The following is a 27,175-nucleotide window of genomic DNA, read 5'->3' on the forward strand; positions in this document are numbered from 1 at the left end:
ATTTCAAGGGAATCAAAACAATCGAAAGTCTTTGATAATTGCCACTTTGCACGATTCTTAGATTGTTAAACTCGACATTCTAATATGCGGCGATGTCAGTATCCTCCACGCGCCAGCCGGCGCCTTGACCAATCCTGAATGTATTAATCCGGTGGAGTTCTGTTCTGTAACCGCTAGAGCATTAAACGTTCCCTTACAAGTCAAATTCAGGAACGCAATCGTGAATTTGACTTGTAAGGGAATGATTCCCTTGAAATTAGACCTTGTGGCTTTTTTTCTGAATAGTTTTTGGTCCTGAGGAAAATCCCAAGAATAAAGGGATTTGAAACGCGTAGACCACAGATTTTGCCAAACAGTGGTTTTTGTAAATTAGGCTTGTTGGTGTTATGCCCATTTCTTGTAAATATTCCATAGGTTGTATAGCTGTGTAAATATTGTATAGGGTGTACGTGTAAGAATTTGTTTTGGGGGAAAGTCAACCACAGTTTGGTTTGGTATCCAAGGTGCTTCTTAGGTGCATATTTGTTTTCCCTTGTTGTTTTGCACCAAGTAGGTCGAGTGTGTTTGATGTGTCATTGAGAGAGTGGGTTATGGTAGATTGAATGTGTCTTGGAATGTATGTGAATGTAATTGGATTTACCACTAGTCCTTGTGTCTAAATGTATCCATATTTTATGGTTGTCCATTACATGTAGTTATGTGTTCCCTGTAGGAGTTAATTATTGAAAAAAAACATTTGTGCTATTGAAATAAAAGCGATTAATGAGCTTTTGGGTGTATTGTCTTGTGGTCTATGCACCTTTGGTTAAATTATTTTAATTAATGGATCAGTACTGGCATTTTTCTTGTTGTTTAGTATAAAGGGCTCAGCCTTACTGATTTGAGCCATACCCTTTATTGTTAACAGTCGGTACTGAGTAGCAGCACTTTTATATTTTGAGAGAGACAGTAATGGCACTTCTCAAGTGAAATGTAATACCTTTATCCCCTTGCATGCTGCGCACATTGTCACGTTGTGCGGGCGATTTTAATAGTGGGCGGGATTCGGACGGCCCACGGCCGTCGGCCGCACACACCCACCGTGACGGCAGATGGCCGGGGGCCGTCCAAAGCATGCAAGGGGTTAATTGGAGAGTACCGGCACTTCTCAGAAACAAGCAGGTACTCTGATACAGAGTACCTGCACTTCTCTTTTCCATTTCAAGCACTGAATACAACAAATAACATAACAACTGTCTGTGGCTGAGAAGTGGGGTTGGATCTGCGGAAGGTTTCTTGAGATGTGGGAGGACTGTGGTATGTTTCCAAGCGCCTAGGAAGGTAGCTGTGGGGATGGAGGCATTGAGGATAGGTGTGAGAGCTTCACTGGTAGGTTGGTGTCCTCTTGTGAAGGCATGGTAGTGGCAGGGGTCAGATGCAGGCCTAGAGTGGATATACTTCATGGTGGCAGCAGTTTGTCTGTGGCGATGGCATGCCAGGAGGTCAAAGCCTCTTCTCTGGTTGAAACTAAAAGTTGCAATGCAAGGGCAGCAGGGTCTGGTTGAGGGTCGAAGTTGCTGTATAGGGAGGTTATCTTGCTACAGAAGGATTCCGAAAGCTTGTTTCAGAGGTCCTGCGAGGGAGTTATGCTGTTGGAGGTGGTGGCAGGGGAGGTTGAAATCTTACACAATGTCGAATATATTTTTACTGCTATTGGTGCTGGAATCTATGCGGTTTGCAAGTGCTGTGCTCTTGGTGTTCCAGATCTGTTGGTTGTAGCTTCTCCAGGCAGATTTGAAGATGTTTTTACTCATTCTCGATCTGCACTCCATTTGCTTGCAGTGGTGCTTTGTCATCCTGAGTTCCTCTGTGTACCAGCTGGCTTGTGGGTTTGCTGCATTTGAGGGAGACTCGGGTGTCTGCGCCAGCAGTAATTCACCTATTAAAGTTGTTGATGGTGTCTGAAAGGACGCTGGTGTGTTCAGGTCTGTGAGCGGAGAGAGTAGTGGTCCAATCCTCTGCTGGGATGTTGTTCCAGTTTCAGTATGCAGATCTGGCGTACATGTCAACATTTTATAAGAGGAAAGTGTGAGATTTTCAAATAATAATAGGTCACGAACGAGGAAGCAGCAAAACTAGAGAAATAATGGAGAGGGCAGTTATACACATCTACATATTTCCTCCTATGCCTGGGGTGTGGTGGTATGGATATTTATTTTTTATTTATTTATTTAGAAGTTTTCTATAGCGCTAACAAGACCCGAAGGTATCAGAGCGCTTCACAGTAGTGGGCATGAAAAAGAGAACAACATGAAACAAACCCAATAAAAGCAATCGGCGACAGACAATTTGGAAAGAAGAAAAGTTCGGACAGCAGGGCTTCTCAGTACTGGATTCAACAATAACGCATGGATTCTGAGACGTTTGCAGCTCCAAGTTATCCATAACCAAGGGAGCGGATCAGGCACAAGGATTTAAGTTGGCTCTTGAATTCTGCATAGGACGGTAGAGTTCTGATGTGCGGGGGGATGGCGTTCCATATTTTGGGGGCATTTCCTGAGAAAGAGCAATCCGCAGTTCTCTTCCTTCTGGTTTTTGGTAGGATGAGCAGCAGGGAATTAGAGCTTCTCAAGTTTCTGGCTTGGCCTGCTTTTTTGAGCTTGTTAGCCAGGTATTCCGGTTTGCCGGTGTGGAGGGCCTTGTGGGTAAGGCAGGCCGTTCTGAAGGTACTTCGCATTTCCACAGGGAGCCATTCGAGTTCTTTGAGAGCCGGGGAGATGTGATCATATTTTTTGCAGCCTGTGATCATTCTTGCTGCCGCGTGAAGTGTTGTTTTTAGTGGATCCAGGTGGGATTTGGGGATGCCTGTTAGGATTGAGTTCCCATAGTCCAGTCTTGATAGAACTAGAGATTGCGTGGCTAGTTTGAGGTCCTTGTTGGGAATGTAAGGTTTAATTTTGTTCAAAAGTCTGAGGTTGAAGAAAGCGCTTTTCGCCGAGTTCTTAATGTGATTTGACAGGGTTAGTTTAGGGTCTAAGGTGAAGCCCAGGGATTTAACGGAGTCGGCTAGCGTGAGGTTACCCTTGAGAGCATCGATCGACTTTAGCCACTCGGTGATTTGAGGGTTATCTTCTTTGTTTGAGATGAGGAGTGTTTCTGTCTTATCGGGGTTGAGTTTCAGGTGATTCTTTGTCAGCCAGTCTTGAACTTCATTTAGGACATCGTTGAGTCTCTGGATGTCTTTAAGAGAGGAGATTTCCAGGTAAATCTGCGTGTCGTCCGCGTAGAGGTGGAAGTTGATGTTGGCGTTCCTGAGTAACTTAGCGAGTGGTTCCATGTAGATGTTAAAGAGCTGGGGGGAGAGCACCGATCCTTGAGGGACACCCTTGTTGACTTGCTGGGTATCGGAGGTGAAGTTCTTGATTTTTATTAGTTGCGAACGGTTGTGTAAAAAGGAGGAAAACCACTTGAGAACTACCTCGCCAAGGCCGGCTCTTTCTTGAAGAGTCATGATGAGGAGCTTGTGGTCCACCGTGTCGAACGCTGCTGAGAGATCAAGGAGTATGAGGAGGCAGCACTTGTCAGCGTCAAGAGATCCATGGATGTCGTCTATGATGTTCAACATCGCAGTTTCAGTGCTGCGGCCTTGTCTGAAGCCAGATTGGAGGGGGTCCAGGAGATTGATGTTGTCCAGGTGTTGCGTCAGTTGCAGGAGTACACAGCGTTCAAGTGTTTTCGAGAGTAAAGGGAGGTTAGATATTGGTCTGAAATTGTTCAAGTCAGTTGAGTCGAGACCGGGTTTTTTCAGGAGAGGAGTGACTTGCCCCATTTTTAGACAATCGGGGACCACACCGCTTTGTAAGGAGCTGTTTATGATTCTTCCCCAGATGGGCGCTAAGGTAAGCTTCATTTGTTTGATTAAAGATGGGGGGATGGGGTCTGAGATGTGTGCTGAAGGTTTGGCGGTCGAGATCAGCGCGATTATCTCAGTTTCCTGGACGGGGCGAAAGCTTAGCCAGGGGGAGGGAAAGGAGTCGGATGGGAGTGCCACTGGTGATAGTGCTGGGGGTCCTGTTTCAACTGATATATTCGGAAGCAGACCCCCAGGGACGATATGTACTGGTGCAAGGGATGTTGGATGGTATTGACGTGACTATTCTTAACACATATGCGCCGAATGTGGATGATAGAGATTTGTTCCCTAAAATGCAAGCCGTAATAACAAACAACATGTAAGATAGATTGCTTTGGGTGGAAGATTTTAATTGTGTATTAGAAGCCAATTTGGACAGGCAACCCCCACATGCTACGACTAAGCCAGGTATGGTGGGTGCACTTATTGAAGTCATGCAAAATTTGAGCTGCAGAGATCTCTGGAGGGAACATTATCCGGCACACAAAGAATATTCCTGTTATTCAGTTCCTCATGACACTTCTAGTAGGCTGGCTAGGGCGCTAGGCACCGTACATTTTCACTCACAAAACGAGAAGGACTATTGAACTAAAATTCGGAGCTTTCCAATTTGGATGTTCAGAGGAGCTATTCTCGTTTTGTGTGTAGCCTTGGAGAACAAGGGAAGGCTGAATCTCTAGTCCTTAATTTTATGTGTAAAACCGTACAATTGCAGGTAGCAATACATAAAGTGGGTTACCTGAGCTTATATCTATCAGACAATTCCCCACTGCTGTTGGAATGGGGTGGAACTCGAATGTGGTGTGGGGAAAGACATTGGTATCTACTGACGGATATGTTCCTGGATACACCCTTTAGGCAGGATTTGGTCAGCAAGTTCACTGAGTACATGGAAGGTAACTAGGGCGCAGCAAATAGTAGGGGCATAGAATCGGAAGCTTTCAAAGCAGTTGTGATGGGAGGACGTATGAGGAAAAACTGTAGTCTTTGTCGACAGCTGCAAACTGAACTGAGTAATTTGGAAACTGTACTGAGAGAGGCTCAAATTAGACGGAGAGAGAATTAGAAGAGGGGAGCGCAGTGATGCATATTAAAAGATGGCTAGAAGACATGTGAGATAGGTTAGAAAAATTCACAAGACGGGAATATAGGTAGAAATTACATAGAGAAGGGGATAAACCCGGCAGAATATTGACTTGGTTACTTCAAGGGGAAATGTTTAGACACCCCATAGTTGTGTTATGAAGACGGGATGGTATAACTGCCACCACTCAGCGACTGATCATCTGCAGGAGGTGTAAGCAGGGGGCAGAGAACTGGAAGGACCTAAACTAACAGAGTAATTGGAGAGAGCAGGGCTTCCTCGATTGAATGTTCTATCCCGGGATAAACTCGATGCAGATATCACCCTAGAAATAGTTAAAGGGGCGATAAAGAATCTAAACAGGGGTATGACTCCGGGGATTGATGGCTTCCCTGTAGAATTTTACCAGACGTATGCAGAGCAGTTGGCGGGTCCGCTGCGGGAGGTGTACATTGAGGCCAGGTAGAGGGGGTCTCAGACTTTCAAAGAAGGAGTGAGATGGATGGTGCCTCAACCAGGTGGTGATGTGGCAGATCCATCGGCCTATCAACCCCTTACTAGGCTTAATGTGAATGTCAAGGCACTATGCAAGATGTTGGTGGAGAGGTTGACGGCAGTGGTGGGGGCATTCGTGCATGAAGATCAGTGCAGATTCCTACCAAGACGGAGCACAGCACTTACCCCTCACAGGCTTGCTGCGGGTAAGTCAGGAAGACATGGCCCTAGTATCAAAAGCATTTGATACTGTTGAGTGGAGTTATTTCAACAGGTGCTACAACAAATGGGTTTTGGTCCACAATTCTGTTATTGGGTTAGAATACTGTACACCTCACCTAGAGCCAAGGTGCACAATGGGGGCATCATGTTAGAAGACTGCGGAGTAAGGGAAGGCATGAGACAGGGTTGCCCGCTCTCTCAGCTATTTGCACTTGCGATTAAACCCTTGGCGTCTAGAATCAGGAGGGAGCAGGGGACTGCGGGAATAAGAGTAGGAGAGACAACGCACCTGATTTCTTTATATGCAGATGATGTGCTGTTTTATCTGCAGTGTTATTTACAACAAGGGGTGGTGATGGACAGAGTCTCTGAATTAAGCAGAGTACTCTCACCCAGTCAAGAGATCAGGGCTAGATCCAACACCGTTTTTTAGCTCATTGCACCATCCCAGTTTCAGAACCTGGCTGTATGCAAATTAGTCTGTCCCTGGCCCAGTGCATCATGGGAACAGGGCAGACCAGACTACAAAAGCCAATTCTTACACTGGGAAGGAAACAAGCTTCCGGGGACCGGTTTCTGGCATTACAGCCGTCTTCGGCCCGGCTTGCTTGAATCCTGATGGTGCAATGAGCAAGGGACTCACATCTGAGTATACCCTTCCACGCTTAGGGTGGACAAAATTATTTACAACAAGGGGTGGTGATGGACAGAGTCTCTGAATTAAGCAGAGTACTCTCACCCAGTCAAGAGATCAGGGCTAGATCCAACACCGTTTTTTAGCTCATTGCACCATCCCAGTTTCAGAACCTGGCTGTATGCAAATTAGTCTGTCCCTGGCCCAGTGCATCATGGGAACAGGGCAGACCAGACTACAAAAGCCAATTCTTACACTGGGAAGGAAACAAGCTTCCGGGGACCGGTTTCTGGCATTACAGCCGTCTTCGGCCCGGCTTGCTTGAATCCTGATGGTGCAATGAGCAAGGGACTCACATCTGAGTATACCCTTCCACGCTTAGGGTGGACAAAATTATTTACAACAAGGGGTGGTGATGGACAGAGTCTCTGAATTAAGCAGAGTACTCTCACCCAGTCAAGAGATCAGGGCTAGATCCAACACCGTTTTTTAGCTCATTGCACCATCCCAGTTTCAGAACCTGGCTGTATGCAAATTAGTCTGTCCCTGGCCCAGTGCATCATGGGAACAGGGCAGACCAGACTACAAAAGCCAATTCTTACACTGGGAAGGAAACAAGCTTCCGGGGACCGGTTTCTGGCATTACAGCCGTCTTCGGCCCGGCTTGCTTGAATCCTGATGGTGCAATGAGCAAGGGACTCACATCTGAGTATACCCTTCCACGCTTAGGGTGGACAAAATTATTTACAACAAGGGGTGGTGATGGACAGAGTCTCTGAATTAAGCAGAGTACTCTCACCCAGTCAAGAGATCAGGGCTAGATCCAACACCGTTTTTTAGCTCATTGCACCATCCCAGTTTCAGAACCTGGCTGTATGCAAATTAGTCTGTCCCTGGCCCAGTGCATCATGGGAACAGGGCAGACCAGACTACAAAAGCCAATTCTTACACTGGGAAGGAAACAAGCTTCCGGGGACCGGTTTCTGGCATTACAGCCGTCTTCGGCCCGGCTTGCTTGAATCCTGATGGTGCAATGAGCAAGGGACTCACATCTGAGTATACCCTTCCACGCTTAGGGTGGACAAAATTATTTACAACAAGGGGTGGTGATGGACAGAGTCTCTGAATTAAGCAGAGTACTCTCACCCAGTCAAGAGATCAGGGCTAGATCCAACACCGTTTTTTAGCTCATTGCACCATCCCAGCTCAGAACCTGGCTGTATGCAAATTAGTCTGTCCCTGGCCCAGTGCATCATGGGAACAGGGCAGACCAGACTACAAAAGCCAATTCTTACACTGGGAAGGAAACAAGCTTCCGGGGACCGGTTTCTGGCATTACAGCCGTCTTCGGCCCGGCTTGCTTGAATCCTGATGGTGCAATGAGCAAGGGACTCATGTCTGAGTATACCCTGCCACACCTATAGTGGCCCAAAAAAATTCAGAAAAGGGGTGGTGATGAACAGAGTGTCTGAATTAAGCAGACCACTCTTACCCAGTCCAAAGATCAGGGCTTGATCCATCACCGTTATTTAGCTCACTGCCCCATCCCAGCTCAGAACCTGGCTATATGCAAATTAGTCTGTCCCTGGCCCAGTGCATCATGGGAACAGGGCAGACCAAACTACCAAGCCAATTCTTCACCAGAAAGGAGACAAGCTTCCGGGGACCGGTTTCTGCCATTTCAGGCGTCATCGGCCCGGCTTGCTTGAATCCTGATGGAGCAGTGAGCAAGGGACTCATGTCTGAGTATACCCTGCCACACCTATAGTGGCCAAAAACGATTCAGAGCTGGGATGGGGCAGTGAGCTAAATAACGGTGATGGATCAAGCCCTGATCTTTGGACTGGGTAAGAGTGGTCTGCTTAATTCAGACACTCTGTTCATCACCACCCCTTTTCTGAATCGTTTTATCTGCAGTGGCCAGCAGGAACCAGTCCCACAGCTTCTGCAACATTTGGATACGTTTGGGGAAATAATAGGGCTTTTTGTTAACAGATGGAAATCACTGCTGTTCCCCATGGGGGTTTTAGAGCGAATTCCAGAGGTAGAACTGCCACAGTTGAGTTTCCGCTGGGAACTGTCGTCCTTTCAGTACCTTGGTATCATAGTGGGTCACAGCATGGATGACCAAATACACCTTAGTATAGATTAATGGGTGAATGGGATATCTAAATCAATGGAATTTTGGAACACGCTGCCGCTCTCCACAATGGGGAGTGTGGCGGGTGGCGGTAGCTAAAATGGTATTCCTCCCCAGGTGTCTGTGTATCCTACAAAACATATTGTACACTTTGCCAGGTATTCTGTTCCGGAAGCTGGATAGTCTCTTTACATTACTGGTATAGGCAAAGGAAAAGGGAAGTAGGTTTGTGCTCTTACAGCTCAAAAGAGACCTGCAGAGGAGGGGTATTGCGTTTTCCAGATCTGAAATTGTATTATAATGCCTCCAAGTTGCAATACGTAGCTCAGTGGGTGAGGGGGAATGACAGAGGGGTGGGCACACATGGTCCACACTTCCTAATGGAGCTGCTCATGCGTGGGAACAAAGTCCCACCAGGAAATCATATCTGATAAGCCAAACTGCAGAGATATGGGAACGAGCAGTCACAATGGTGTTTAAAAAAGCATCCGTTGCCAGGTATCTGGATTTATGGACATTGCTTACATTTTACTGCATTGATTAAGACATGACCATGGTCAGGTGGAGGGTGGATGTCTACATGACTCTGGGGGGGTCTGAATCCAGGGGAAACGTACTTGGCATTTGAGGAGACACAGACAGATTTCGGGTGGGGTGGGAATAATTTCTCCTATATGCCGAAATAACGAATACGGCACAGGAATATGGACAGATTTCCCGAATGGCCTAAAGTGAATGGCTACATTACAACTTCTATTCACGGAAGGAGCAAAGAGACATATGGTGATCTTCCTATATAAGACACTGCAGGAAGATAGGATGTGGAAGGAGGCACCTGCTAGATGAATGTGACCTGGGTACTCCCTTTGCAGACTGTGCCTGGAATGTGACTTCTGAACTAGTTAAGAACATGTCCTGCAACTCCCATTTTAAATTGACCCATTTTAATTACTTGCACTGCACATACTTAACTCCAATCAAACTTAGCAGGATGTATGTGGGAAGGCATGCAAACTGTCCCAGGTGTGGTGTGGATGATGCAACATTTCTTTACATGGCATGGGAATGTCAGACAGCTCAACAATACAGGCAAAATGTGACAGAAAGAATGAGGGAGGTGACAGGTCTGATACAGATGGTATCCTCACAGGTGTGTTTATTGGGAATTGTTAAGATGCCCGGGAGTGGGAGGGGGGCAAGATACGTTGGAAGTGCCTGCACATGGCCCTGGTGGTGGCGAAACAAAGAGTTGCCATCAGATGGTTGAGTATGAGGACGTCGTCAATATAACTATAGTATAAAGATGTGGTTGAATGGGCCCTGGCGGAGGAAGTGAACATGAAACATGCCCACAGGGATGATAAATTGGAAGAAGATCTAGTGGACTGGGCGGCCCTCATGGAGAACATGAATCAGAGAGAGGGAGAGGAAGGGGATGAAGGAACGGGGGAGAAGCATGCAGGAAATAGGCACATAGGAAGTTTAGGAGTAGGAATGAAGACAGATATTAATGAAATAAATGTAGACATGATTAGCATGTGAGCCCTGTGGGTTCGAACTTGCATGACGTGGATGAGGAGCTTACAGGAGGAGCGAATATTTACAATGCGATAAGTAAAAGTGACTGTGTCTGGTTCCTTAATGTTAACGGATGGCTATACTAGGGATTGTGTGAAAACACTGTATTGGTTGCTGGTTTAGAGTATGTTTATTATGCAAATACAATGTACAAGTCATTACTGGTCGAAAATGGTTTACCTGTATGTATACTAAATGCACAGGTGTATTATGCATGCAGGAGGATACTGTATGATACAATGACTAATAAAAAATGGAAAAGTGTTTAAAAAATAATAATAATAATAATCGGGAGAATGTATTTCTCCTAGTGACTTCTATTGAAGTGGCAATTTCAGGTGGAAGACAGCCAAAATATTGCCATTGCTGGCTTTCAAAATCTGGAGTCTCCAGCCTGAATCGGGTCTATTGGCATGTATGGTCTGGCGGTGGAAGGTCTGTGGTGGCGTGGGACTGGGATGCTGAACAGGATGAGGGTGTGCCTTGTCCAGGTTATGGGTGAGGGTTTATTTACTGCAATTTTGCAGACGAAGGTCAACATCGGGTCATGGAGGTGTCCAACGTAGTGGGTGGGATCTGTCATGCATTGAGAGAGATTGAGGTTTCTTAAGAGAGCTGTTTAGTTCAGATCAGCACGGTCTTCCAGGTGGAAGTTCAGTTATCTGAGGAGGATGAAGGCGCTGGAGATGAACATCAGTGGTGAGATGAAGTCTGTGATGGTGCTGGCGAAGTCTGGTGGTCTGCAGACAAGGGTTCCTCTCAGGGTATAGTTGTTGTGATGTGGAGTTTGAACATGGAGTGTTCCATTTTGCTGATGGATGTGTCAGGGGCGGTGGTACAGATGATGGTGTCCTTGATGGTGACTCTGCCTTCGGGCTTGTGCTGGCAGTACTTCCGGGTGATCTTGTAGCTGGGGGATGGCTGAAGTGATGGTGGGGGCTGTAGGTCTGAGACATGGTCATGCAGCAGATCCCAGATTTCCATGGCAGGCTTAGTGAGGGCGGATGTGTTGAGGACCATGCATGAGAGTGCAAAGTGTTGTGTGGGAAGTGGTTGGACTGTGTGAGGGGATGTGGGTTGCTGTAGGTGTGAGTGAGGTGGGTGTTAGGTGTGGGATGTTGCATGAGAATTTGCTAGAGGTGAAGGAGAATGTTGCGGCAGCAGTGCGGTGAGTCGTGGCAGAGGTTGACAGCACAGAGGATCGCTGCATGGAGGATCAGGGTTCCTGGCGCTAGGCAATGACAGGTCCCAGATTGATGCAGATGGGCTTGTCTTTTACATGCCAGCGGCGGGTCTGCGCTGTGACCACCATTAAGTAGATCAGAGGAGGAGAGAGCAGGGGCAGTTGGTGGGGATTAGAGGAGAGTGGGAGGTGAGAGAGCGGGAGATGTGGAAATGACGTAAGGAGTGGGCGGGAGGCAAGGGGAGGTAGAGAGTTGGAATAGGCCGACAAGGGTAGAGGAGCATGAAAAGTGATGAGAAAAAAAAAGGCACCAGGTGAGAAAAAAAAAAGAAATGGGGCAAAACATAGGCACAGGAAGGGTGAGAGAATAAAGGCAAGGCACAATTAATGAGAGTGAGAGAGAGGAAACAGGATAACAGTACAGGTCATATTATGACAAACCCTATATAAAGCATGAGGGAAACTGCAATGAGCAGACAATAAAGACACAAAGTGAGGGTGAAAGAGGCAAAAGGTGGACAGTGAATGCGCACGAAAGGGTGAGAATAAGCATGGAGCAGACAGTGAAAGTGCACTCAAGGGGAAAAACAAGCAAAGACAGGATAGTCACGAGTGACAACAAGCAAAGAGTGGACAGTGAAAGCACTAGCACACTTGAAAAGTACAAAGAGCAAACACTGAAATCAATGGTAAACAGCAACAAAAGGAAGAAGCGGAATTACTAAACTGAGAAATGAGGAAAAGAGAGCGAGAGCGGTTCAGAGGAGGAGACAATGGAGGGAGGTGGGTACCTCAACGCTCCTAAGTGGGGTGCAAGTGAGTCTTAGACTGGTCGGAGGACTGGGCACAGGTAAGCCCGGCTAAGGCATCCGCTTAGGCGTGTCTATAGTAACACACTAAGAGCCTCCCAAAATCTTTACTTGCCCCACTAGAAAACATAGTCTGGAAAGATACAAGTGTTCAAAAGCCGAGCTTTCAGGTTGTCCCATTGTAAATGAGAACAGTTTATCAACTCCTGCTTTTCCTATGTGTTACTGTACCTATGGTTACTTTTACTTAGTCATTACAGATGTAAGGCTACTAGTTCAAAAATAAAAGGGAAAAAGTGGACTAGGTGTTTTACTTACATCTGTCTTGGGACATTTTGAGATCTTGCAAATAAGCCAAACTAACCCTAACGGCTATACAGATTAAAAGCTCTCTCATGGACACCACAGCAGCCTCTGAACAAATCTGCATGGTGCCTGGTGGTCTACACCAGTGTCCACACGACTACACCAAAAGTGATGGGGGAAAGCAGCAGGAGTCCTCACTCTTTAGAGACTATACTACAGCTGGGATCACTTTCCTATGTATCAACACAGAGAGGAAACAGCAAGAGTGCAGACACAAAAACTGCTTTGTGCTCATCCCAATCTTCACTGTGTAGGGAGTCCAACATCAGACATGCCCTAAGGGCATGTATGTCTGCAACATGTGCACCCATGCACAATTGAGGGGTGCAACAGGGTGTCAAAGTGACACACTGCCACCCTTCAATGTTTCCCCCAATTACCGAATCGGTATTTACCGATTCTGTAATTGCCATTGATTCCAATGGGCCTCAAGCCCATAGGAATCAATGGCAATTACCAAATCTGTAAATACAGATTCGGTAATTACCGATTTTTACCGATATGGTAATTGAATCGGTTAAAATACCTACATCCCGATTGCCAGTTCTTAAATACCGAATCGGTATGATTTGGTATTTAAGAATCTGTAATCTGGGATTACCTACATCGGGCCCTAAGTGATTTGTCCAGAATCACAGAATGTTGAGCATCCCTGCTGAGACTCGGACCCGGTTCCCCAGCTCCAAAGTCAACCGCCCTGGCTTTAGGCCACATTCTCTCTTCAGAGAATATTTGTCCACGCGCAGAAGAAGGCCCTGCGCAAAGGTTAACTGGTCACCTTTCAGTTGCTTATTTCTGTACTTGGTTGTTAAACTGGTACGAATGAGGGGAACTCTTTGCCCAGACTGTATTTCCATGTGTAAAAATGATAAAATAATGACGTAAATCCACCAAGAGCTGGGCAGCATTATGCTGCATAATTTGCCTTATCTTGCTGAAGAATTTAATCAGCCCTGTCGCATAATTAGGTGCTCCCCTGCAGTACCATCCAAGTAGCCCTGTATTTTGTATTATATTACAATTATTTAGCACTTACTACCCCTGATAAAGAGCTGAAGCCCTAACGCTGGGCAGCACACTGCACTGAACTCCAAGGTTAGTGGTTAACGCAGTGGTTACTGTTTCGTGTTGATTATGGAATTAGCATTGGGCTCTCAAGAAAACTATCCCATGCATTTTTTTTAAACATTTTTATTCGTGACTGCAAAAAAAATTACATGGCATTGTGAGCATTACAGCAGTTCCCAGTCTTTTCCTATTTTCTTAACATGTACTGTCCGTGACTTAGCAGGTATGTCTAGTCAATTAACTTCATGTGTTTCCAGATATCAGTCTTATTACAATAGGAAGTGATTGCTTTCACACTGCAATATCCTCTTTCAATAAATGTACATCCCTCATTCACATTACAGTATCAGCTTATAGTAAACCCACGCCCCACCCGCGTCTAAACTATCCCAGGCATGTGCTCCAGTTTCTTTGTGATAGACTGAATTAAAAGAAGTTAGGTGTTTCATTTATATGGTGCTTACTACGCGACATGGGGCGTTGAAGCACTTTACACTGGGCAGCAAGCTGCTGCAGGACCCAAGGTTAGTGGTTAATCTATGGGTATTTGGACTGGCTTCGTCTCTCAAGGAAAGCACTGCATGTCTGCACTCCCATTTCTTTGCCAATGATTGCATTAATAGTTAGGAGCAATCATTGCTGGAAAGGCGAGTGCGAGATCTTGCAGATGGTTAGAGGGAATAATAGATGAGCTAGAGGAGATTAGGTATTCTTAGGCAACAGGGGTATCACTTTTAAATATGGAGAAGTTGTGATCTTTGAAATCAGGGGAAATGTGTAGAAATACAATAATAGAGATGAAGACAAACCTGTATGGGAGCTAGAGTAGACTACACTCCGAGAGAGAAGGAAAGTACTCAGAAACAGAGCAGGAGAAAGCAGCAAAAGTGTGGGTATGATATTGACAAACTATTCCCACTCGGCACCAAGTATAGAGTCTTATGCCAAAGTGCGCAATCCTATGTAACAACACACAGAGGCAGCAGTAAGAGTGTAGTCACAATAATTGCCTTGTGGAAAGAGCACTATGTCAGGGAGCACCTCCCTTTGCATCAACATGTAGAGGAGAAGAAAGCAGCAAGAGTGCAGGCATGCTAACAGCCTCCTTCTCGTACCCTGCAGTGTGCATAAAGTGCATGATCACAACACAGTTTCATTAACAATAAGAGATACATGGGAGAAAACAGCAAGAGTGCAGGCATGGTAACAGCCTCCTTCTCACGCTGCATCGTGCACAGAGTGCATGATCACGACACAGCTTCATTAACAATGAGATACAGGGAAGAACGCAGCAAGAGTGCAGGTATGGTAACAGCCTCCTTCTCGCACTTTGCACCGTGAATAAAATGCATGATCGCGATACAGTTACATCAACAACAAGAGGTACAAGAGAGAAAGCAGCAAGAGTGCAGGCATGGTAACAGCCTCCTTCTCACTCTACATTGTGCACAGAGTGCATGATCGCGACACAGCTCCATTAACAACGAGATACAGGGGATAACGTAGCAAGAGTGCAGGTATGGTAACAGCCTCCTTCTCACGCTGCATTGTGCATAGAGTGCATGATCACGACACAGCTCCATTAACAAGAGATACAGGGAAGAACACAGCAACAGTGCAGGCATGCTAACAGCCTCCTTCTAGCACTCTGCACCATGCACAGAGTGCATGATCACAACATAGCTCCATTAACAACAAGAGGTACAAGGGAGAAAGCAGCAAGAGTGCAAGCATGGTAACAGACTCCTTCTCACACTACATCGTGCACAGAGTGCATGATCGCGACACAGCTCCATTAACAACGAGATACAGGGGGAAACGTACCAAGAGTGCAGGTATGGTAACAGCCTCCTTCAGGAACTCTGCACCGTGCATAAAGTGCATGATTGCGACACAGTTTCATTAACAACAAGAGGTACAAGGGAGAAAGCAGCAAGAGTGCAGGCACGGTAACAGCCTCCTTCTCACACTCTGCACCGTGCATAGAGTGCATGATCACGACACAGCTTCATTAACAAGAGGTACAGGGGAGAAAGCAGCAAGAGGGCAGGCATGGTAACAGCCTCATTCTCGCACTCTGCACCGTGCATAGTGTGCATGATCACGTCAGAGGTTCGTTAACAATAAAAGTTAGAGGGGAGAAGGCAGCAAGAGTGCAGGCATGGTAAAAGACTCCATCTCACACTCTGTACCGTGCATAAAGTGCATAATCGTGACACAGCTTCATTAACAATAAGAGGCACAGGGGAGAAAGCAGCAAGAGTGCAGGCATGGTAACAGCCTCCTTCTCACACTGCATCGTGCATAGAGTGCATGATCACGACACAGCTTCATTAACAATGAGATACAGGGAAGAACGCAGCAAGAGTGCAGGTATGCGAACAGCCTCCTTCTCGCACTCTGCACCGTGCATAAAGTGCATGATCGCGATACAGTTACATCAACAACAAGAGGTACAAGAGAGAAAGCAGCAAGAGTGCAGGCATGGTAACAGCCTCCTTCTCACTCTACATTGTGCACAGAGTGCACGACCATGACACAGCTTCATTAACAACGAGATACAGGGGATAAAGTAGCAAAGAGTGCAGGCATGGTAACCACCTCCTTCTTGTTCTCTGCACCGTGCATAAAGTGCATGATCACGACACAGCTCCATTAACAATAAGATACAGGGGAGAAAGCAGCAAGAGTGCAGGCATGGTAACAGACTCCTTCTCGCACTCTGCATTGTGCATAAAGTGCATAATCTTGACACCGCTTCATTAACAATAAGAGGTACAGGGGAGAAAGCAGCAAGAGTGCAGGCATGGTAACAGCCTCCTTCTCGTACTCCGCACTGTGCATAGAGTGCATCACCAGGATACATGTTCAATAAGAACAAGAGATACAGGGGAGAAAACAGCAAGAGTGCAGGCATGGTAACAGCCTCTTTCTCACACTGCATCGTGCATATAGTGCATCATCACGACACAGCTCCATTAACAACAAGAGATACAGAGGAGAAAGCAGCAAGAATACAGGCATGCTAACAGCCTCCTTCTCGCACTCTGCACTGTGCATAGAATGCATGTTCGCGACACAGCTCCATTAACAACAAGAGATACAGAGCAGAAAGCAGCAAGAGTGCAGGCATGGTAGCTGCCTCCTTCTCGCACTCCGTATCGTGCATAGAGTGCATGATCGCGAAACAGCTCCATTAACAACAAGAGGTACAAGGGAGAAAGCAGCAAGAGTGCAGGCATGGTAGCTGCCTCCTTCTCGCACTCCGTATCGTGCATAGAGTGCATGATCACGAAACAGCTCCATTAACAACAAGAGGTACAAGGGAGAAAGCAGCAAGAGTGCAGGCATGGTAGCTGCCTCCTTCTCGCACTCCGTATCGTGCATAGAGTGCATGATCGCGAAACAGCTCCATTAACAACAAGAGGTACAAGGGAGAAAGCAGCAAGAGTGCAGGCATGGTAGCTGCCTCCTTCTCGCACTCTGTATCTTGCATAGAGTGCATGATCACGAAACAGCTCCATTAACAACAAGAGGTACAAGGGAGAAAGCAGCAAGAGTGCAGGCATGGTAGCTGCCTCCTTCTCGCACTCTGTATCTTGCATAGAGTGCATGATCACGAAACAGCTCCATTAACAACAAGAGGTACAAGGGAGAAAGCAGCAAGAGTGCAGGCATGCTAACAGTCTCCTTCTCACACCATGCACAGAGTGCATTATCAGGACACAGCTTCAATAACAACAAGAGGTACAAGGGAGAAAGCAGCGAGAGTGCAGGCATGCTAACTGCCTCCTTCTCGCACTCTGCACTGTGCATAGAGTGCATCACCAGGATACATGTTCAATAAGAACAAGAGATACAGGGGAGAAAGCAGGAAGAGTGCAGGCATGCTAACAGCCTCTTTCTCATACTGCATCGTGCATATAGTGCATGATCACGACACAGCTCCATTAACAACAAGAGATACAGCAAGAGTGCTGGCATGCTAACAGCCTCCTTCTCGTACTATGCACCGTGCACAGAGAGCATGATCACGACACAGCTTCATTAACAAGAGATACAGAGGAGAAAGCAGCAAGAGTGCAGGCATGGTAACAGCCTCCTTCTCGCACTCTGCACCGTGCACAGAGAGCATGATCACGACACAGCTCCATTAACAACAAGAGATACAGCAAGAGTGCTAGCATGCTAACAGCCCCCTTCTCGTACTATGCACCGTGCACAGAGAGCATGATCACGACACAGCTCCATTAACAACAAGAGATACAGCAAGAGTGCTAGCATGCTAACAGCCCCCTTCTCGTACTATGCACCGTGCACAGAGAGCATGATCACGACACAGCTCCATTAACAACAAGAGATACAGCAAGAGTGCTGGCATGCTAACAGCCCCCTTCTCGTACTATGCACCGTGCACAGAGAGCATGATCACGACACAGCTCCATTAACAACAAGAGATACAGCAAGAGTGCTGGCATGCTAACAGCCCCCTTCTCGTACTATGCACCGTGCACAGAGAGCATGATCACGACACAGCTCCATTAACAACAAGAGATACAGCAAGAGTGCTGGCATGCTAACAGCCCCCTTCTCGTACTATGCACCGTGCACAGAGAGCATGATCACGACACAGCTCCATTAACAACAAGAGATACAGAGGAGAAAGCAGCAAGAGTGCAGGCATGGTAACAGCCTCCTTCTCGCACTCTGCACCGTGCACAGAGAGCATGATCACGACACAGCTCCATTAACAACAAGAGATACAGCAAGAGTGCTAGCATGCTAACAGCCCCCTTCTCGTACTATGCACCGTGCACAGAGAGCATGATCACGACACAGCTCCATTAACAACAAGAGATACAGCAAGAGTGCTGGCATGCTAACAGCCCCCTTCTCGTACTATGCACCGTGCACAGAGAGCATGATCACGACACAGCTCCATTAACAACAAGAGATACAGCAAGAGTGCTGGCATGCTAACAGCCCCCTTCTCGTACTATGCACCGTGCACAGAGAGCATGATCACGACACAGCTCCATTAACAACAAGAGATACAGAGGAGAAAGCAGCAAGAGTGCAGGCATGGTAACAGCATCCTTCTCGCACTCTGCACCGTGCACAGAGTGCATCACCAGGATACATGTTCAATAAGAACAAGAGATACAGGGGAGAAAGCAGGAAGAGTGCAGGCATGCTAACAGCCTCTTTCTCATACTGCATCGTGCATATAGTGCATGATCACGACACAGCTCCATTAACAACAAGAGATACAGCAAGAGTGCTGGCATGCTAACAGCCTCCTTCTCGTACTATGCACCGTGCACAGAGAGCATGATCACGACACAGCTTCATTAACAAGAGATACAGAGGAGAAAGCAGCAAGAGTGCAGGCATGCTAACAGCCTCCTTCTCGCACTCTGCACCGTGCACAGAGAGCATGATCACGACACAGCTTCATTAACCAGAAACACAGGTGAAGAAAGCACCGAGAGTGCCATCATGAGAACTGCCTCCTGCTCATCCTCTGCACTGAGCATCGGGCCCATCACCTAGGGCAGCCTCTCCAAGCACCAGGAGATACAGGAGGAGAGAGGACCAAGAGTGCCATCTCGAGATCTGCCTTCTGCTCATCACTGTGCTGTGCATAAAGCACATCAGTAGGGCACACCATCCTTTGCACCAACAAGTGAGGAGAAGCCAGCAGAGATGCCGTCATGACAACTCCCCTCTGCTCACCTGCTGCACCATGCATAGACAACATAACCTGGGCACACCGTCCTATGTAGCAAGAGGTAGAGGAAACAAGTGCAGCAACAGTGCAGTCCTGGTAAATCTCTGCTGCTAATTCATGGCACCAGGGCACATCTTCCTATGCACCAGGAGAAGAGATGGGGAATGTAGCCCGAGTGCAGTCATGGTAACAAGTTTTTGGTTAGTCAATACACAAGCAAATGATGGCTATGCCCCAATAGTTGCATATCCCGGGCCGCACAGAGATCTAGGCAAACAGATGTGCAAAATCATAACACGGACGTAAGGTTGGTGCTTTCCTGGTATGTACACCCTGCCACCTAGGAGAGACCCCAGTTCAGCAGCCCGTTAAACAGAGAAATACCGGCAGGCTGCCTGTCTGGAACGGATTGCTCGTCTCAGATGCAAGAAATGTGAATAACTTTGAACAGAATAAATCACAATCAGCACAATTCTGAATCTGACCTTGCAATGCTTCTGCACTGGCCACACGATCACTGGACTTCTCTGAGAGCGACGGTGTTTCTCTGTTAAGGAGGTTTCTGGTTACTCCCTGGACCTTGCACCGAGTCCACCTTCGCAGCAGGCACCGTCGAACCAAGGGATGAATCAGCAACGCAGCGAGCGCAAGGCATAGTGATGGCGCTGTCTTCCGTTCATTCCAGGCACCGCGCAGACAGTACATAAACAGAGCACCTCTTCCCGAGCACCAGGGGATGCAGAGGCAGATGTGGCAAGAAGCCGCCGCAGTAACTCTCTGATGTTAAAGCCCTGCACCGTGCATACAGTACATAAACAGAGCACCTCTTCCCGAGCACCAGGGGATGCAGAGGCAGATGTAGCAAGAAGCCGCCGCAGTAACTCTCTGATGTTAAAACCCTGCACCGTGCATGTAGTTCATAAACAGAGCACTTCTTCCCGAGCACCAGGGGATGCAGCGGCAAATGTAGCAAGAAGCCGCCGCGGTAACTTTGATGTTAAAACCCTGCACCGTGCATGCAGTACATAAACAGGGCACCTCTTCCAATGTCCCGAGAGATGAAGATGTGGCCGCAGCGAGAGGCAGTCTAGTAACTGCCTTCTGTTTATTTCATGCACCCTGCATAAAGTACATCAAATACTATTCCTTCTCTGCACCCTGCATAAAGTACATCAAATACTATTCCTTCTCTGCACCCTGCATGAAGTACATCAAATACTATTCATTCTCTGCACCTTGCATGAAGTACATCAAATAATATTCATTCTCTGCACCCTGCATAAAGTACATCAAATGCTATTCATTCTCTGCACCCTGCATAAAGTACATCAAATACTATTCATTCTCTGCACCCTGCATAAAGTACATCAAATGCTATTCATTCTCTGCACCCTGCATAAAGTACATCAAATACTATTCCTTCTCTGCACCCTGCATGAAGTACATCAAATACTATTCATTCTCTGCACCCTGCATAAAGTACATCAAATGCTATTCATTCTCTGCACCCTGCATAAAGTACATCAAATACTATTCCTTCTCTGCACCCTGCATGAAGTACATCAAATACTATTCATTCTCTGCACCCTGCATAAAGTACATCAAATACTATTCCTTCTCTGCACCCTGCATAAAGTACATCAAATACTATTCATTCTCTGCACCCTGCATAAAGTACATCAAATACTATTCCTTCTCTGCACCCTGCATAAAGTACATCAAATACTATTCCTTCTCTGCACCCTGCATGAAGTACATCAAATACTATTCATTCTCTGCACCCTGCATGAAGTACATCAAATACTATTCATTCTCTGCACCCTGCATAAAGTACATCAAATACTATTCCTTCTCTGCACCCTGCATAAAGTACATCAAATACTATTCATTCTCTGCACCTTGCATGAAGTACATCAAATGCTATTCATTCTCTGCACCCTGCATAAAGTACATCAAATGCTATTCATTCTCTGCACCCTGCATAAAGTACATCAAATACTATTCCTTCTCTGCACCCTGCATGAAGTACATCAAATACTATTCATTCTCTGCACCTTGCATGAAGTACATCAAATGCTATTCATTCTCTGCACCCTGCATAAAGTACATCAAATGCTATTCATTCTCTGCACCCTGCATAAAGTACATCAAATACTATTCATTCTCTGCACCCTGCATAAAGTACATCAAATGCTATTCATTCTCTGCACCCTGCATAAAGTACATCAAATGCTATTCATTCTCTGCACCCTGCATAAAGTACATCAAATGCTATTCATTCTCTGCACCCTGCATAAAGTACATCAAATACTATTCATTCTCTGCACCCTGCATAAAGTACATCAAATACTATTCATTCTCTGCACCCTGCATAAAGTACATCAAATGCTATTCATTCTCTGCACCCTGCATAAAGTACATCAAATGCTATTCATTCTCTGCACCCTGCATAAAGTACATCAAATGCTATTCATTCTCTGCACCCTGCATAAAGTACATCAAATAATATTCATTCTCTGCACCCTGCATAAAGTACATCAAATACTATTCATTCTCTGCACCCTGCATAAAGTACATCAAATACTATTCATTCTCTGCACCCTGCATAAAGTACATCAAATGCTATTCATTCTCTGCACCCTGCATAAAGTACATCAAATACTATTCCTTCTCTGCACCCTGCATAAAGTACATCAAATACTATTCCTTCTCTGCACCCTGCATGAAGTACATCAAATACTATTCATTCTCTGCACCCTGCATAAAGTACATCAAATACTATTCCTTCTCTGCACCCTGCATAAAGTACATCAAATACTATTCCTTCTCTGCACCCTGCATGAAGTACATCAAATACTATTCATTCTCTGCACCTTGCATGAAGTACATCAAATGCTATTCATTCTCTGCACCCTGCATAAAGTACATCAAATAATATTCATTCTCTGCACCCTGCATAAAGTACATCAAATGCTATTCATTCTCTGCACCCTGCATAAAGTACATCAAATACTATTCATTCTCTGCACCCTGCATAAAGTACATCAAATGCTATTCATTCTCTGCACCCTGCATAAAGTACATCAAATGCTATTCATTCTCTGCACCCTGCATAAAGTACATCAAATACTATTCCTTCTCTGCACCCTGCATAAAGTACATCAAATGCTATTCATTCTCTGCACCCTGCATAAAGTACATCAAATACTATTCCTTCTCTGCACCCTGCATGAAGTACATCAAATGCTATTCATTCTCTGCACCCTGCATAAAGTACATCAAATACTATTCATTCTCTGCACCCTGCATAAAGTACATCAAATACTATTCCTTCTCTGCACCCTGCATAAAGTACATCAAATACTATTCCTTCTCTGCACCCTGCATAAAGTACATCAAATGCTATTCCTTCTCTGCACCCTGCATGAAGTACATCAAATGCTATTCATTCTCTGCACCCTGCATAAAGTACATCAAATGCTATTCATTCTCTGCACCCTGCATAAAGTACATCAAATACTATTCATTCTCTGCACCCTGCATAAAGTACATCAAATACTATTCCTTCTCTGCACCCTGCATAAAGTACATCAAATGCTATTCCTTCTCTGCACCCTGCATGAAGTACATCAAATGCTATTCATTCTCTGCACCCTGCATAAAGTACATCAAATACTATTCATTCTCTGCACCCTGCATAAAGTACATCAAATACTATTCCTTCTCTGCACCCTGCATAAAGTACATCAAATGCTATTCATTCTCTGCACCCTGCATAAAGTACATCAAATACTATTCATTCTCTGCACCCTGCATAAAGTACATCAAATACTATTCCTTCTCTGCACCCTGCATAAAGTACATCAAATGCTATTCCTTCTCTGCACCCTGCATGAAGTACATCAAATGCTATTCATTTTCTGCACCCTGCATAAAGTACATCAAATACTATTCCTTCTCTGCACCCTGCATAAAGTACATCAAATGCTATTCATTCTCTGCACCCTGCATAAAGTACATCAAATACTATTCATTCTCTGCACCCTGCATAAAGTACATCAAATACTATTCCTTCTCTGCACCCTGCATAAAGTACATCAAATGCTATTCATTCTCTGCACCCTGCATAAAGTACATCAAATACTATTCATTCTCTGCACCCTGCATAAAGTACATCAAATAATATTCCTTCTCTGCACCCTGCATAAAGTACATCAAATACTATTCCTTCTCTGCACCTTGCATAAAGTACATCAAATGCTATTCATTCTCTGCACCTTGCATAAAGTACATCAAATGCTATTCATTCTCTGCACCTTGCATAAAGTACATCAAATGCTATTCATTCTCTGCACCTTGCATAAAGTACATCAAATGCTATTCATTCTCTGCACCTTGCATAAAGTACATCAAATCTTTATTCTCTGCACTTTGCATAACGTACATCCAATTCTATGCATTCTCTGCACCCTGCACACAGTACATCAAATTCTATTAATTCTCTGCACCTTGCATAAAGTACATCAAATGCTATTCATTCTCTGCACCCTGCATAAAGTACATTAAATTCTATTCATTATCTGCACCCTGCATAAAGTACATCAACGTCTATTCATTCTCTGCACCTTGCATAAAGTACATCAAATGCTATTCATTCTCTGCACCCTGCATAAAGTACATTAAATTCTATTCATTATCTGCACCCTGCATAAAGTACATCAACGTCTATTCATTCTCTGCACCTTGCATAAAGTACATCAAATGCTATTCATTCACTGCACCCTGCATAAAGTACATTAAATTATATTCAATCTCTGCACCTTGCATAAAGTACATCAAATTATATTCATTCTCTGCACCTTGCATAAAGTACATCAAATGCTATTCATTATCTGCACCCTGCATAAAGTACATTAAATTCTATTCATTATCTGCACCCTGCATAAAGTACATCAACGTCTATTCATTCTCTGCACCTTGCATAAAGTACATCAAATGCTATTCATTCACTGCACCCTGCATAAAGTACATTAAATTATATTCAATCTCTGCACCTTGCATAAAGTACATCAAATTATATTCAATCTCTGCACCTTGCATAAAGTACATCAAATCTTTATTCTCTGCACTTTGCATAACGTACATCCAATTCTATGCATTCTCTGCACCCTGCACACAGTACATCAAATTCTATTCATTCTCTGCACAGTGCATAAAGTACATCAAATGCTATTCATTCTCTGCACCTTGCATAAAGTACATCAAATGCTATTCATTCTCTGCACCGTGCATAAAGTACATCAACGTCTATTCATTCTCTGCACCTTGCATAAAGTACATCAAATGCTATTCATTCTCTGCACCGTGCATAAAGTACATCAACGTCTATTCATTCTCTGCACCTTGCATAAAGTACATCAAATGCTATTCATTATCTGCACCGTGCATAAAGTACATCAACGTCTATTCATTCTCTGCACCCTGCATAAAGTACATCAAATGCTATTCATTCTCTGCACCCTGCATAAAGTACATAAACAGGGTACCTCTTTCTATGTATCAAGAGACGAGAGTCGAACGTAGCAAGAGGCAGTCTTAGTAACTGCCTTCTGCTCGTTACTTGGACTGTGCATAAAGTACATCAAATGGCACCTCTTCCTATGTATCCAGAGATGAGGAGGCTGACGCAGCAAGTGTCAGAGTAACTGTCTTCCATGCATAATCTGCACCGTGCATTGAGTGCATAAGAGGAGACACCTTCTATGCGCCAAGAGCTGAAGATGTGACCGCAGCAAGAGGCAGTCTTGTAACTGCCTTCTGTTCGTTACTCGCACTGTGCATAAAGTACATCAAAAGGGCCGCTCTTCGTGTGTGCCAAGAGACAAACGCAGCAAGAGGCAGGCATAGTAACTGTCTTGTGTTCATTTCCTGCACTGTGCACAGAGTACATCAGCACAGCATGAGGGCACGGGTACCAGGAGATACAGGAGGAGAAAGCAGCGACAGATGGAGTCAGGATAACTGCCTTCATCATGAGCCAAAAACTAAAGAAAGCCACCAACCACCTCGAATCCTGAAAATGCGTGGTTTTTGTGCCACTCCGCGTCCAGCGCGCCACGAATCACGCATCCCGGACACGCGCCCACAGTCGGATGCTCTGCATGCTGCAGTGCGCTGAGAAGTGTGCCCTGAACATGTTTTGTGATAATAACCGGATTTCACATTTTCATAAGCTGCTGTTTCCCAATTACCGTTACATTCATTGCGTTTATCATATCACATGCAAACCACTTGGACATCTCGACAAACGTGTCCTAAATAAACCCCCCAGAGCAGATTCATGCTTTCGTGGTACAGAGCGCGCCAGACTCAAACAAGGACTCCAAGCATGGCCCCTAACAAGACTGCATGAACGACCCTCAAACTCTGCCCCCGGAGCCGTGCTCTGGTGGGGATAGGACGTCTGCCACGGGTCACAAAACAAAGTCACTTACACCCGAGCGGCGCTGGCAGGCTGGGCAGAGAGTGAAGGAACAGACCCGGGAGTGGGGACCAGGGTGTCCAGGATCACACACCTCGCAAGCTCGCATATAACACTCTTAAAATAAAGCCCAGGCAGGGTCATGTGTGCAGAGAATGGCACTCAGGCCCACCGAAGCCGCCATCCAGGGGTCTGGCAATGCACAACAGCGCTCAATGCAAACATCTTAATGTTGTGCACTTCTGACATAACATATATGACCATGCACAGAACGTGGAATCAGAGGCAGTTTGACAAGCGAGGCTCCCGCTAGATTGGGGAGGGACCTGGGCAAGGCATGCGTTGGCACCTACCTGTCTACCTCTGGCCGAAGTGTCTTCTCCCTTTCCAGCATAGCAATTATTAATTTTCCCCATTCTTTTTCTATATCATTTGGATGGTAGCCCTGAGGGAGCTTGACACGCCCAAACTCTATCCATACCTTCAGAAAAAGAGAAACAAGTCGTTTCTTGTCCACACGTCACGAAAGAAACTGTATTGTCAATGTCAGTGTACAGGAATCAAAAAAAGCATTTCGGACGTTACCTCCAGCTGTTTATACAAGTGCTTGATTCTTGCTTTCTCGTTCTCCTTTGGTGGAATTTCTGTTTCTTTAAACTGCAAATATTGGTTATAAAGTGCCTGCAATGAAATCCGGACAAGAAATGAAATCAAGAAAGCAGATTAGATTTAAACAGCAAGATTACATTGTATCAATGTTTTTAAACTACCTCAGCCAGACTTTTGGAAAATTAGCAAAAGTGCCACCATTTCGACAGTTCTGTGCACACACCTGCCACAGTCGACCTGATAGCTAAGTGGGCTGAAGTGCCTCATACATAAACAAAAGAATATATGTCATCAGTTTGAATACAGGCATGTTGGTTTTCTTTCACCAAAGTGTAATAGTTCAGAGTTACCAACGACTGATAATTACATTGTGCGTAGTTACAATGACAGAAAGTTCTATATGTGTTATTTGTGTACATTTCCCATTTTCTGTACAAAAGTGTATGATATATATCAAAAATCTCTAATGACTGTACTACTAGGGGGGAAAGGTTTAGCACAACAAACAAGATTGCAAACATTCTGTAAACCTATTAATCCATGTACAATAACGAATGAAGGAAGGAGCAAACTCTCAATTTACTGCACTGAATTCAATGGCGAATTAGCTCAATATGCAAATGTGACAAACAGAGGGATGGCCCAAGATCACACTGCTTAGCAGCTGAGAATCCTGTTTGCATTATGACCATAGAATCTGCAGCAGGGTATAATCACTAGCCCACAAATGCTGACCCTTCTTGTTGCATTAATGTACACAGCACGTTATTCGTTACTGTAACTAGGTGCATTTCCTTCTGTTTTGATTGTCTCTGTCTCTGGCTATCTAAGAAGGCAGAGTGTGCAAGTACCAACTGCTGTTGATTGAATGACAGTCCTCAGG

General features: G+C 45.4%; 1 protein-coding gene across 2 annotated transcripts in view; it reads right to left on the minus strand.

The window, feature by feature from the left end:
* Window positions 1-27,175, minus strand: part of DST (dystonin) — a 1,569,532-nt gene that overhangs the window by 857,842 nt on the left and 684,515 nt on the right. For both annotated transcript variants that reach the window (XM_078647976.1, XM_078647975.1), the window contains exons 11-12: window positions 26,269-26,364; window positions 26,037-26,164 (exon numbers count right to left, since the gene is read on the minus strand). In XM_078647976.1, coding sequence (XP_078504102.1) covers window positions 26,037-26,164; window positions 26,269-26,364 — 224 coding nt within the window. The remainder of the gene's footprint in view (window positions 1-26,036; window positions 26,165-26,268; window positions 26,365-27,175) is intronic.

This window comes from Lissotriton helveticus, chromosome 6, assembly GCF_964261635.1.
Source record: "Lissotriton helveticus chromosome 6, aLisHel1.1, whole genome shotgun sequence".
NCBI classification, from domain to species: domain Eukaryota; kingdom Metazoa; phylum Chordata; class Amphibia; order Caudata; family Salamandridae; genus Lissotriton; species Lissotriton helveticus.